Genomic DNA, 14,358 nt, shown 5'->3' with positions numbered 1-14,358 from the left:
GGACCTTCTCTGCCGGGCGGCCGGGGTTCCTCACCTCGTGCGGGCAGGGCGACGGTGGCGCTGTCACTGGTGCACCTGGACCCCAGGGGTCGCGCTGTCTTCGGTCCTGTCAGCTTCCCACTCCCGGAGGTGGGGACTCGGAGAGGAAGGGCACGACGGGCGGAAAAGGTGGGCTGCCTATGCCAGAGGGGGGAACTTGCAGTAGGGGCAGGGCGAGAGCAAGTGATCCTGGAGTTCTGAAGCAGTGGTCTGACGTCTCAGAAGTTACTAAGGCATGAAAATACCAAGATAAGAAACGCTCCAGCTGGGGGGCTGGGGGTTTAGCTCAGCGGCACAGCGCCTGCCTGGCAAGCGCAAGGTCGTGAGTTCGATTCCCGGTACCGGAAAAAAAGAAAAAAAAAAAAAATCAAAAAAAAAAAAAAAAAAAATAGAAACGCTCCAGCTGTAGGTCAAAAGGAAAGATGCTTCCAGATTGGAAAAGGCAAACAAATCTATTCAAGAAGAGTATATCCGCTCATTAAGACCAAAATTCTTTAATTGCCTGTGGTAAATCACAAAATGGGTAGGACGGCTAATGTAGGAAAGTGTAAGTGAACGTGAAAGTGTCCAAGGGTCGTTGTGAGTGTCTGAGGTAGAGACGAGAGTCAGGTGAGAGGAGTAAAGGGGCATCTTTCCATCACGTTCCTTATTTATTTGTAGTTATGAGGACCACTGGGGAAATTCTTGCAAGATGAAGAGCGTGAGTGGCTTCGATGAAAAAAACTTTAAAAAGAAGCAGTTATGTTGGTGTTTAACTTAAGTGAAATTTTACATCTTTTATGTTTTGCCTGAATACAGTAGTGATCTAAGTTCGTCACTCCTGGTACAAGTTGTTAATGCGTTTAAATGAGGGAATCTACTTTATGGACCTTCTAGCAGTAAATCACAGGCACATAACCTTTACATACAACTAATACTTAAAATACTACCAACTACCTTCAACACTCACACACACTCTTTTGTGGATTAGGGAGTAGCATTAAACTTATGTTCTGATTGACCAAGTCAGAACTTCTGACTATAGTTGATTTGGGAGCAGACTAAGAAGGTAGAGAACATTCAGATAGTATTTTCTTCTTTTTTAAATTTTTTTTTTCTTTTTAGAGATAGTATCGTGCAGTTTTAAAACATCACACTCAGAAAACTAGAAGTACATGGACCTACTCCTGGAGATGTAAACATGTACTGCAAACATGTAGTACTGATAAAATTTTTTTAAAATGTAGAATGCTGGTTTCACTACTTACTACTGTCATTTTGGACAGATTTACTCTCAATACCTGTTCCTCACCAGTAAAAGAAGTTAGTAGTCTCATAGGTCATTATGAAAATTAAATGAGTTAGTACAGTGTATTTAAAACAGAACGGTATGCCTGGCTTGTAATAAACATTCCATAAATTCAGTTTTTATTTTATCCACTTATTTACTTATTTATTGTCCATTTTTATTTACTTACATTTCTATTGCTTAGTGTGTATGAAAATTTGTGTAACTGGTTGTAATAGTTAAGTATAATACTAAAGTTTTGTGCCTTACCCTTCTCAATTCTCCTGTATTACATTTTAGTTGTCTTGCCTTTTATATAGGTAAGCTTTCTCTATCTGAAAACTTACATAATCTTTTTATTCCTGTTAGACATTTTTACAAAAAAGACCTTTTTTCATTAATTGTGCTAAACACTTAAGGGCCCTTTCAATGTGGAAACTCAAGTCTAAAAGTTTTGTGTAAAGTTTTCTTGTACTATTTCTTTGATATTTTTTCTCTTCTGTTTTTCTGAAATTACTGTTAGTCTGAATTTAAAACTCCTTTGATTCCAATGCTAATCTTTATTGTATCCCAGTTTTAGTGTTTAGGAAAGATATCCTTGAGTTCATCTTCTAATACCCTACTGAACTGTTTCAGCTGTGCTAGTGTTTTAATTCAAAGAACAGTTTTGTGTTCTCTGATGCTCATGTGTTATGGATATTCATGGCTGCTATAATTTCTGTTATTAGGATATAATTATAGTTTTGTTTTACCTTTTTTGTGTGTTGCTTTGTTTCTTCTAGGTTCTTTTTCCTGTTTGATTTTGTAAGCTCTCACTTTTATTTTGAAAGTTTCCCTTACGTATTTATCGTTGTTGCTCAAAAATTATTTGAAAACCACTCAAAAAAGTCTCTGTAAATGAATATGGCTTTTCTTTGCCCCATCCTCCCTCCCTTTTTTCTTTTTTCTAAACGGGGTTTCTCTGTGTAGTTCAGGTCAGCCTTGAACTCAGTGTGTAGCCCAGGCAGACCTCAGACTTGAGATTCTCCTGCCTCATCCTCCTGAGTGCTGGGATTACAGGTGTGTGCCACCATGCCCAAGTGAATATGGCTTTTCATCTGGTGATCCAGACTTCATTAGAGCAGCATTCAGATGTCAGTATTTTCTAGCACTTTTTCTTTGGTATCGCTGAACTTCTCCAAGGAATAAGAGAGGTAAGAGAGGCAGTAATCTGGATGCAGTCACATATGTATGTATGCATGTATAAGAGCATGTGTGTTGGAGGAATATCTTATGGTATACTTACATATTATTTTCTAATCATCTGTTTGCACTATGACCTGTTATAGGTCTTTCTGCCTGTTATAGGTCTTTCTGTTTTCAAAGGTATACCCTTCTGGGGTTTTTTGTCTTCCATTTGATCTCAGTGCCCACATCATGACTTTGCACCCCTAAGTCAATTAACATGGTTCCATCTTCGATTTTACAAAACTGTGGTGAATCCTCTTGATCATTTTAGTCTCCTTTTCTCTTTCCTATTCTTTGTATACTTACACGTTTTTTTTGGTCCTTTACTGTGACTCCGGTGTGGTCGGGGGAGGAAGTAGTTGAAAGAGACAGGGTTAATCTGCCACTTTTCAAAAATATTATTTTAAACCTTTGCTGCTGCTTTATAGTATTTATTTATTTTTTTATAGTGGTATACAAGCGGTGATCAGAATATATAATGGGTGTTTAAATGATAAAAATATTTATTACAGTGAAAGGTAAATTGCCACTAATCTCCTTTAAAATAATCCCCTTGCTTTGAACACACTTATCCCATTGTTCTTGCCACTTTCTGCAGTAGTTCTGGAAGTCCCCTTTCATGAATGTCCTTACTAGGTCTGGTCAAAAAGACAGTGAATGCTACTGCTTGGAAGAATGTTACTGTATGTCCTCATTCACCATTCACCTTATTCGTGGGACCTGACACTGGTGCAACTTCTGGACTCTTCCACAAAGGCAAAATGACCATAAAAGGTAAACCTTGTGAATCGCACGACATTGAGAGAGCCACAACAGCACAACTAAAGGCACTTAAAAGAGAAGGATTTCCAGTACGACTTCAAAAAGTGGCAAGAACAATGGGATAAGTGTGGCACGAACAACTAGATAAGAGGGAGTATTTTGAGGGAGACTAATGGGGATGTGTCTTTTACTGTAATAAATTTTTAAAAATTTAAACTTCCTCCATATTTTTCTGTCGTATCTCCTGAATGATCCTTTTTGGTGTTTCAAATGAAGGCTAAGAACTTTTGATTTATACAGCTTCTTTTGAAAAGCATTGTATTATACAGAGCATAGCCTGACATAAATATGAACTTACGTATGTTACAAGAATAATTTAACTGATGAGAATGAAAAGCGGTAGCCTATAGAATTATAATTGTATTACCATAGCATTAAATATTTCTGTTTTAAAGACATTGGCTATCAACTTCCAATAAAAGGCCTTTCCTGACTCCATCCACATATTAAATACCCTTGCTTATCCTGTGCTCTTGGATAATGACTTTTTTTGTTAAGTATCTGTTTGTTCTTTGTATTCTCTGCTTGTCTTAGTCCTTTAAGGAGAAACACTGTGTTGGTCTTGGTCATCTTCGTATCTTTGTTCTTTGAGTTGAAGTTGAGCTCTGGTAGCCACAATAAATATTTGTTGAATTAAATCAGCCTGTAGTAAATATTTGTGTAGGGCATACACCTTACAAGGCACAACCACATTCTGTGATAATTAATTGTTTAATGTTTTGTTCAGCTAGAGTATTTACAGCATTAGGATTGGGAAGACTTCAGTTAAGGTTAAAATTCCAGTCTTTGGGAGACCAGATCACATGACACTGTATTTATTTTAATTGTGCAAGTTTGGCTTGCCAAAAATTTTCAGTAAACCATGGCCTTGAACTGTATTAATATTATAAAGAGATATTGATAAGATTCTTCTTAGAACTTTAACACTTTAGCCTCGAAGCACTATTTTTATTAGTGAAGAAATATTTGCTGTAGGACTTCCTTTTTGTTTCAATCTCAGAATAAAATAATGGATTGCTTAACACACTGTAATCTGACATTTAGAGATTATACAGGATAAGTAATTTTTTTAAAATTTAAAGACGTTTTGAGCAACTTAGTTTTACTCTGGAATGGAAAATAAGTTAGAACAATTTTGTATATTCCTATAATTCCCCAAAATCATGCGTTTTAGAATTTTCTTTTTTCAATAATATATATTATGTTAATTGTCCTTGATATGCTGAACATAATTACATTTTCTGGACTTGGAAAAGTATTATGGAAGATCAGTTATGTTAGAGGGCATGGTTCTAATGATTAACATTTATGTATTACGTATGTATGTGTATATATGGTACTGAGGATCCAACCCAGGGCTTCATGCATAGCAAGCACCTGCTGTACCATTGAAGTACATTCCAGCCCTAAACAAATTTTTTAAAAACTTCTGTGTGAAGCAGCTTCTTTTAATTTCATAGTCATATTATATCCCATTTGGAAAACGAATAAATGTGTCCATCCATTTATTGATCTGTCCATTTGTTCATTCAAATAATTTATTCAGAGACTATTTATTGAGATATAGTAGCCACTAGAGGTTTAGTGATACATAAAATAATGTTAATATACTTTTGCATTTTATAGTCTGGTGGTAAAATTATGTGATGGAAAAATTAGACTATACTATGGAAACATACAAGAAAGACATACAATCCAGACTTGAGACTTTAAAGGAGGGCTTGGAGAAGGTGACATCTAAACTAGAACTTGAAAAATGAGTAGGAATTATTAGGTAAAGAGGGAGACAAGAAGGCTGAGCTGAAGGAAAATATTCCAGTTGGATACATAGGTGAAAGGCTCCAGAGAGCTATAGAAATAGATTTGGGAATCATCAAGAATTAAAAGTCCCTTTCACAATATCCACTGTACCTTTTAGCTTTTATTTACTCTTTCAGGTTCTTACACTATGGAGACAATACAATGTTTACACCTGTGAGTCTGATTTATTTCATTTATGAGAATGGTCTCTAGTTGCATCCATTTACCTAGAAGAGCCTCAGATTATCTTTCTTTATAGCTGAGTAATACTCCATTATATAAAAATACCACAGCTTTTTTATCCATTGCTCAGTTGATGAGCATTTGGGTTGTTTCCATGACTTAGCTAGTATAAATTGCACTGCTGTAAACATGGGTGCATATATATCACTGTAGTATGATGTTTTTAGTTCTTCTAGAAAAACACTCAGAAGGGGAATAGCTGGGTTGAATGGGACTAATCCTAGTTTGCTGGGGAATCTGCAGACTTATTTCCACAATGGTTGCAGCAGTCTACACTCTCACCAACAGTGGAGAGGGTTTCTCATTCTCCACAGCCTTGCCAGCATTCGTTATTGGTTGATTTCTTTTTGGTTGATTTCTTGGTGATAGCCATTCTTTCTGCTGTGAGGTAGAATCTTGGTGTTGTTTTAATTTGCATTTCTCAAATGACTAATGTTGTTGAACATTTTTCCGTGTATTTATTTGCCATTTGTATTTCTTTATCTGATAAGTGTATATTCATCTCAGATGTCCATTTTTTTATTGGGTCTTTGAATTTAGATAGAAGTCCAATTGACATTGTGAAAGGGAAATAAACTGCTCAGAAATAAAAAAAAAAAACTAGGATGAGGGAAAAGAGAAAAGAAAGAAGGGGGAAAAAGTGTGTGTATACACACACATATACAAAATAGCTAAGATAATTGTACCACCAATTTTCATTGGTTTATTGAAATGAACAGTTAATATTTAATTGTTTCATCAATCCTACATGCCTATATCTGGTTATCTGAGTAACCAATTTGACAATAACAATATGTAATACAATAACCATTGTTAATTTCCTATCATCTTGTTTGAAATTTTGTATCATTTTTATTGTTTTTTCTGTTGTTTTGTTTATCTTTGCTTTTGTTAATTTGCCTTCATTCTTTTTAAGATATAAAAAAGGAAATAAAAATCACAATAATAGATGACATTGTTCAGAATAAGTAGAATAAGAGAAAAGAAGCACCTAAGGAGAGCTCTGGTGAGCATCCGTGAGTTACAGGACTGATGGAGAGAGGGAAATCTGCAGAAGCTGAGAGGTAAGGTCAGACATGAAAAGAAAGCCAGAAGCATCATGGAAGCCTACGAAAGACAGTATTTAAGAGAAGCAGTAGTCAGTTACAGTGAGTGCTACCCAAGGTGGTCAACTAAGATGAGAGAAATGTACATTGGATTTCACAAGGGTCATGAGTAATTTTAGACACAAAAATCAAATTATAGTTGGGTAAGTTGACAGTAAAAGTGAAGAAAAGGCAAGGTTGAAGAGGTAAGGTATGTTGACCAAGGTTTGAAGAATGTGGGCATAAAGAGAAAAAAGGTGGTAATTTAAGGGACATAGACTTTCTTTTTTTTTTCTTTAGTGAGAGAGCCTGTGTTTAAGGACTAAAAGAAAAAAGAAGATTGAACTTCAAGGATAATTGATTTGCCAAGGACCCGTTTAGAGGTGGGAAGTAAAAGTTAAAATAAAAGTTAATGAGGAGTTTAATCTTGGTTAACTCCACTGCAGTAGGAGAAAGGGAAAGCAGGAAACAGATGGTATACAAGGGGCATATAGTTGTAGGGGCTCTTGCCTGATATTTCCTCTGTGCAGTAGAAGGTGGTGTCATCTTTGGAGAGCAACAGGTAGAAATGTGTGGAGAATCATGATAGAGATGTGGGGAAGAGTAGACTTTTCAGTCACTGAAAACTAGAAAAAATATGACATTTTAAAATTTGCTCATGCTTTGTATTTGCAAGGTTAAATAGGAACCTTTACATAATGAAATTAATTTTTAACTTGCTTCTGAGATGTAGTGCTTTTATATGATCACATTTGCTGTTCTGATTTATAATTTTGTGTTGTCCTTTTTACTGAGATGTATAAACTTTGGTAATCTGATCTAGTTAGTACCTTTTCACCTGTGATGTAATACTTAAAGAAATCCACCAGACTTACAATAAGGATCATATTTTTTTTGGTTAAACTTGATAGGTAAGTTTTAACTGGAGAATGTTAGATCTCACAGATCTCTTATAATTGTGTACCTAACATTGGGAACTTGAGTAACTGTTTTCTGTAAAATGCTCTTATTAGTAAAAGGTGTGTGTTTTTTAAAAAGTCAAGCAAGCTGTGTATATGTCATTAACTATCTGGCATTAAAGAAAATGCCTAGTCGTTTGTGTCCTAAAACAAGCTTTTTTAAAGATATCTTTTTCTTTACCCTCTTTAAGATTTTTCCCCTTTATCTTTGATGTGTTGATATATTTCATAATTACAAAAGCAAACTGTGTTTTCTGCTCTTTTTCTATTTATTAAACTGCCTTTAACCAATTTAATAACGTCATCTAGTTGTTTTCCCCTTTTGATAGGGATATTTATTCATTTGATACTATAAATAATGATTTTGTTGAGATAGATTATCCTTTCCCAGGAAGGGATATAATAGATAATTCAAACTACTTGTAACAATTCAAAGTGAATTTTTCTAGCCAACTTCATATAGTCAGAAAGGCTTTTATAGGTTAGACACAGTTTAAGCTAGATCCAGTCTATTAAAATTAGTTCTCAAATAGGATCATCTAACCCTTTCCTAGCCACAGTAAATATATTTGTAGTGATTTGAAAATAGTATGGGATTTGTAATTCTCCAATGCGTATGTTGTTCCCAGGAGATTAAAATATATACTGTCATGAAACTTCACTGTGTAATAATAATAATTGGGCTAGGTTTGTGGTGCATGGAGATCAGTGTGCAGCCTGAACTTTACCCCCTTTCTGGACTCCTTCTTTATTGTTGGATTTCTCTAGGCTGCTTTTGATCCAAATAAATGGATCACAGCTGAATTTTGTGTCTCTGTGCTGCGGTAAAGGATACACTCTTAGTCACCTTTTGGTCCAGTGGTATGCAGATGGGCCGTCACATGTCTGTCATGTTCTATCTGATCTGCCAGTCCTATTGGTTACCCGATTATCACATAGGTCAGGTAAGAGTTTGATTCAAGTTTTTTTTTTATCATATGCTATGTTTTATCATTTTAAAGCTAAAACATCTTATTTAGAGAGAAGATTAAAACCTATACTTCATACTTTGGTCCAATATTCTAAATTTGATGAGTCAAAGGTACACATATTAGGTGCTGTTGTGAATTAAATAGTTATCTGTCAAGAAAGCACACATTTCATAACCAGTTGATTAAATCTAGAACTTATCCTGAATTATAGTAGTCATTTAAAATTTTGAATGGAACGTAGGCAAGGAAGCACACTCCTCAAGGTTCTTTCCATTTGCTGGCAAATAGGAAGAGAGCAGTACTTTATATTTTTAATCCTAATTCCACACTCTGCCCAACTGAATTTGGAACACATCTTAAAGCTGTAGATTGGGTTGAATATTGATCTTTAGTAGAGTGATGAAAACTGAAAGGTGATAGAGAGGTAAATCAGGGATTATCTGAATATGAGATACATAGGAGCAGAAGGTACTCAGAAAGTACTACAACTTTTCTTCCAACTTCTTCAACTTTTATTCCCTTATCCTTCCAGTTATCACTTATCTATTCCCCTTGTCAGAGTAACTCTGAGAGTAGAATACCCATCAAACCATGGAGTTAGTAGGGGCACTTATTCCATTTTAAACCCACTTAAAATGATTTTTTCTTTTAAATTGCCATATTACTATCTCATATGAGACACCTTTCTACATTGTATTAAATATCAAGACCACTTGTTTCCCCTACAAGGCCACGTCTTTCACATGCTTTTTGCTTACTGTCTTGCATACACATTTCAGTAAATCCTTGAATTAATAATTAATGTAGTTTACTAAGTACTTCAGACATCACACCCTTAACTTCTAAATTCTCATTTTAAGAACTGGTAATCTTCTAAGTCTAAATAAGAATTTTAATCAACAAAAGTATGTATATTGCATAAAGCAATATGTACACTTTATATTTTCATTAAATAGTTCTCAATAATCTCAGTCTGCAAAAATAAGTCCTACTGCCTTGACAATGCATGAAGGTGAGTCTGCTTCCTACCTTGAGACTTGCAGTTTCCTTCTGGTAGAAATTCACTGGCCTTAGTCTTTGCCAAAACCATCACCACTTTGAATCAGTCTTTTGCAAAACCACCAGCACTTTGAATCTCTGTAATACTCTGTAATCTGCTAGAAACTTATGACCCCACATGATTCCTTGCAGATACTACACAGTTATATATTTGAGGACAGAGAAGAACTTAATCCATTTCGTTGAATATCAGCCTTTTTCTCTGCTTTTATAGGTAACTATGAATATTTCAAACTGGGAATATTTTAAACTTTTTCTTAGATAATGGATAAAAAGATGTGTTTTTTTATATAATGGAGTAACATTCAGCCATAAAGAAGGATAAATTTGAGAGTTTTATAGGTAAATGGATGCGACTTGAGACCATATAAGTGAAATAAGTCAGACTCACACTTGTAAACATCATATTGTCTCACTAGTGTGAGTTCAAAGAGTAAATATAAATCCAAAATATACAATAGATACTGTAAATTAGGAAGAAACTGTTCAAAAGGAAAGGGAAGTTATGTTGGGGAAGGGGAAAGGAAGGAAAGGAAAAGGAAAAAAATATATATCTATATATGTACATATATGTATTTACGATAGTTATACTGGCAGTCTCTCTTAGTTCACTGAAAAGAAAGGTTTGTGCTAATATTGTTTGGACAATATTTCATGCCTGTATCTTGTACTCTGAGTAACTACTTTGAAGACAACAATATGCAACTTATTAGTTATTGTTACTGTCCTACTAGCCTGTTTTGAAACTCTATTTTTTTTTCTCTTTAAAATAAAAAAAAACAGTTATATCACCAGGGACATATTTAGAGAACATTCAGCTTACAATGCCAGGGGAATACTTGATCCTGTAAACCTTGAGCATGGAGCTGAGCAGCCAAAGGCTATTCCAAGACTAATAAATACAATCGGTTCTCTTGATTAAATGATTCTGTGCGCCAAAGGAAAAGTAAGGGTCCTCATTCATTTTTCATATAATCTTTGTAATTTGTGGGACTAGTGTTTAGCCATCCATTTTAAAGTTGAAAATCCTGAAGTTAGATTATTTTTCCCAGGGTTACTTACCCATAAAGTGGTGAAGCTGTCATTGGAACATAGGCCTGAAGGACTGCAAAACCTGTATACTCTTCTTCCAAGTTATACAATATGAAAGAGCAACTGTATTGGGCCTCACAGCACCAAAATTCTAGTCTCAGACCTGTTTGCTATCTGTGTGGCACTGATGGAGGCCGGCGTACACAGTTAGCATTTTTAAAAAGTGAGTTGATAATAATAGTATGTTCTTGCTTTTTAAAACATAGCAATATACTGTTTTAAATGTTTCTATCTCTTGTTTCGTATAAAACATGAACTTCACACTTTTTTTATAACTTCACTTGTTTTTGTTCAATTGCCTATTTTGTGAATCTTACAAAAACATCTCAAGATCTACTGTGTCTTTTTTTTTTTTTCAGTACTGAGGATTGAATACAAGGCCTGCATGCTGAACTATAACCCCAGCCCTTCTTTTATTTTCAGAAAAGGTTTCTATAAGTCACTGAGTTGCAAAGGCTCAGTTCAAATTGCAGTGTTCCTGCTTCAGCTTCCTTTTTAATCATCTTTTCAAAGAGATTGCATCAAGATATGCTTTCACATGAAATAAGTAATGGGTTTTCAGTATTTGCCCTCAATTTGATATTCTCAAATTTAATTTTTTTCCCATTGGAGTGTGAAAAAATGATTTAACATAGTGATTTATTTTCTGTTTTCCTAATACTTTAACTGGTCAAGTAGACAATTTTTATTTATAATTTCTTTTCCTAGAAATTGCCTATTTATGTCTTTTGCCTATTTTTCTACGCTAAATTCTATGCTTATTGTTTCATTCAGATTCTCATAATTTTATTCTAAATGATATATACCTGAACAATATACACATATTCTAGTATATGAAGATTTCATTAAACTGATAAAGTATCCACATTTCAATTTTAGTAATATTTTTGTGAAGACTGATAAGTGGTTAGCTCATATAGTCTTGTTTTTATTTGTTTTACTTTTTATTTTTTATTAATTAAGTTTATTGGTACAATTAAGATATAATAGGGATCACATTCATCACAGAAAATTAGTATCTGTTTATTATATATATTAATTTTTCTTCTTTTTCCCATTCCTCTACCCTCCTTTTAACCCCTCTTACCTTCCTTATTTACAAAAGTTTGTTTTCATTTTTTCATTTCTTTCTCAATTTTTTTCCTTTCCTTCCTTTCCCCCTCCACCCTCTCTAGTTCCCCCTCCCATTCAAGCATTCTCTTCATATTTCACAACATCTCTTACACTTTTGGGTCCTTATTTATGCTTTTGGTTTCTCACACCAGAAAACAATGCTATATTTACACATGTGTTTGATTTATTTCACATAGGAGTATGGTCTCAGGGTGCATCCATTTACCTAGAAATGTCTCTAGTTTATCCCTCTTTATGGGTGAGCAGTATGCTACTGTATAAAAGAAAATCTTTATCCATTTGTTGGTTGATGGGGATTTGGCCTCTTTCCAAGAGTCAGCTATTAAAAACTGTAACATGGGTGCACATATATTGCTATGGTAGGATATTTTTAATTCTTTTCAGAAAATACCAAGAAGGGGAATAGGTGGGTTAATCCTAGGGTTTTTGTTTTTGTTTTTGGTTTTTGGTTTTTTTCTGGTACCGAGAATCGAACTCATGACCTCGTGCTTGCCAGGCAGGCACTGTGCCGCTGAGCTAAATCCCCAGCCCCCTAATTCTAGGTTTTTGAGGACTCTGCACCCTGATTTCCATAGTAGTTACACCAGTCTACATTCCCACCAACAGTGGAGAAAAGTTCCTTTTTCCCCATATCCCCTCCAGCATTTGTTATTGGTTGATGGCTTGATCATAGCCATTCTTACTTGAATGAAATGGAATCTCAGTGTTGTTTTAATTTGCATCTCTCAAATGACTGTTGATGTTGAACATTTTTTCATTATTTATTTTCCAGTTCTACTTCTTTATCTGAGAAGTGTCTGTTCATTTCAGATGTCTACTTTTGGATTGGGTCTTTAAATTTGGGAGATAAGATTTTTTTGAGTTCTTTATTCTAGATATTAGACCTTTGTCTGAGGAACAGCTGGAAAGATTTTTTTCCTACTCTCTGGAAAAACATTGTTGTTTCTTTACTCTGTTGATGATTTCTTTTGCTGTGCAAAAGCTTGTTATAAGATGAAATCCCAGTTGTTGATTCTTTATATTTCCTGTGTGATCAAGGTCTAAGGTCTTGGCCTGCACCTATGTCTTCAAGAATTTTATCTATCCTTCCAGAAGATTTAGTGTTTCTGTTTTAACATTTAGATCTTTGATCCATTTTGATTTTAATTTAGTGCCTGGTGAGAGACATGAATCTAGTTTTAGTCTTCAGTATGTGCGAAACCAGTTTTTGCAGCACCATTTATTAAAGAGACTATGTTTCTTGCAGTGAAGGTGTTTGGCCCTTTGTTGAAGATACGATGGATGAGTGTGTTTGGAGTTGCTTCTGCATCTTCTAATCTGTCCGATTGATCCTTGGGTCTTGTTTTTTTGCCAGTACCATGGTTTTTTGTTTTTTTTTTTTTTTGTAATCACAGTAGCTTTGTAGTATAATTTATAAGTCAGAGATTGTGATGTCTCCAGCCTGGCCTTTGTTGCCATGGCTTGCCTTTGCTATTCTAGGTCTCTTTTGTTGCTAAATAAATTATAGGATCATTTTCTCTCATTCTGTGAGCTATGCTATTACAGTTTTGATTGGGATTGCATTAAATCTGTATAGCAGTTTTGGGAGTATGGCCATTTTCACTATGTTAGTTCTTCCTAAAGCAGGGGATATCTTTCCACTTTCTGATATCTTCTTCCATTTCCTTTTTCAGAGTACTATAGTTTTCAATGTAAAGATCATTTACTTGTTCTGTTAGATTGATTCCAATATTTTACTTTTTGGATGCTATTATAAAAGGTATGCTTTCCCTAATTTCTCTCAGTTTGTTTGTTTTTTGTATACAGGAATGCTATTGATTTTTGAAGGTTGCCTTTATATCCCGCTACATGACTGAATTTGGTTATTAAATCTAGAAGTCTTTTGGTGGAGTTCTTGGGGTCCTCGGTGTAGAGTATCATGTCATTTGCAAATAATTAACTTTTTCTTTCCTATCTTTATTCCTTTTATTTCTTTCTCTACATACTTGTTAAGAGAAAAGTCCAAGAGGAAGAAATAACAATCATAAATATATATGAACAAATACCAGTGCACTCAACTATATAAAACAAATATTAACAGACATGAAGAATCAAATAAGCAGCAACACAACTGTAATAGTGGACCTTAATACCCCACCGCTACAAACAGATCAACTAGACAAAAAAATGAACAAAGAAATACCGGAACTGAATCAAACCTGTGAACAAATGGACTTAGTAGATGTCTACAAAATGTTCCAATCCACAACATCAGAATACACGTCATTCTCTTGCACATAGGATATTCTCCAAAATAGAACACACCCTGGCTCATATAGCATGCTTAAGTAAATGTAAAGGAATTGAAATTATCCCAGGCATATTATCAGATCATAGTGTAAAGAAATTGGAAATCAATGGAAAAAAAAAAAACCACAAACACATTAATACCATCTTCCTGAACAACCAACCACAGATGAAATTAAAGAAGAAATTGAATAGTATCTACACTTAATAATGCTGGTACAACATACAGGATCTTATGGAATGCAATGAAAGCAATCCAATGAGGGAAATTGATGGACACATTCCTAGATACATATGAATTACCAAAGCAGAGTCAATTAATATAAAGATTCTAAATAAATATCAGTCAGTGAAATTGAAAATGTAATTAAAAA

The 14,358-nt window shown here is 34.6% G+C and overlaps 1 protein-coding gene across 1 annotated transcript in view; it reads left to right on the top strand.

Annotated features, from left to right (window-relative positions):
- Nucleotides 1–14,358, top strand: part of Micu3 (mitochondrial calcium uptake family, member 3) — a 98,306-nt gene that overhangs the window by 865 nt on the left and 83,083 nt on the right. Inside the window, exon 2 of the mRNA XM_013521486.1 lies at nucleotides 5–168. Within this exon, the coding sequence (XP_013376940.1) occupies nucleotides 5–168 (164 nt within the window). The remainder of the gene's footprint in view (nucleotides 1–4; nucleotides 169–14,358) is intronic.

Source organism: Chinchilla lanigera, unplaced genomic scaffold (assembly GCF_000276665.1).
Source record: "Chinchilla lanigera isolate Chin_1 unplaced genomic scaffold, ChiLan1.0 scaffold00062, whole genome shotgun sequence".
NCBI classification, from domain to species: domain Eukaryota; kingdom Metazoa; phylum Chordata; class Mammalia; order Rodentia; family Chinchillidae; genus Chinchilla; species Chinchilla lanigera.
Note: the sequence above shows the minus strand (reverse complement) of the source record. Positions and strands in the feature narration are given on the sequence as shown.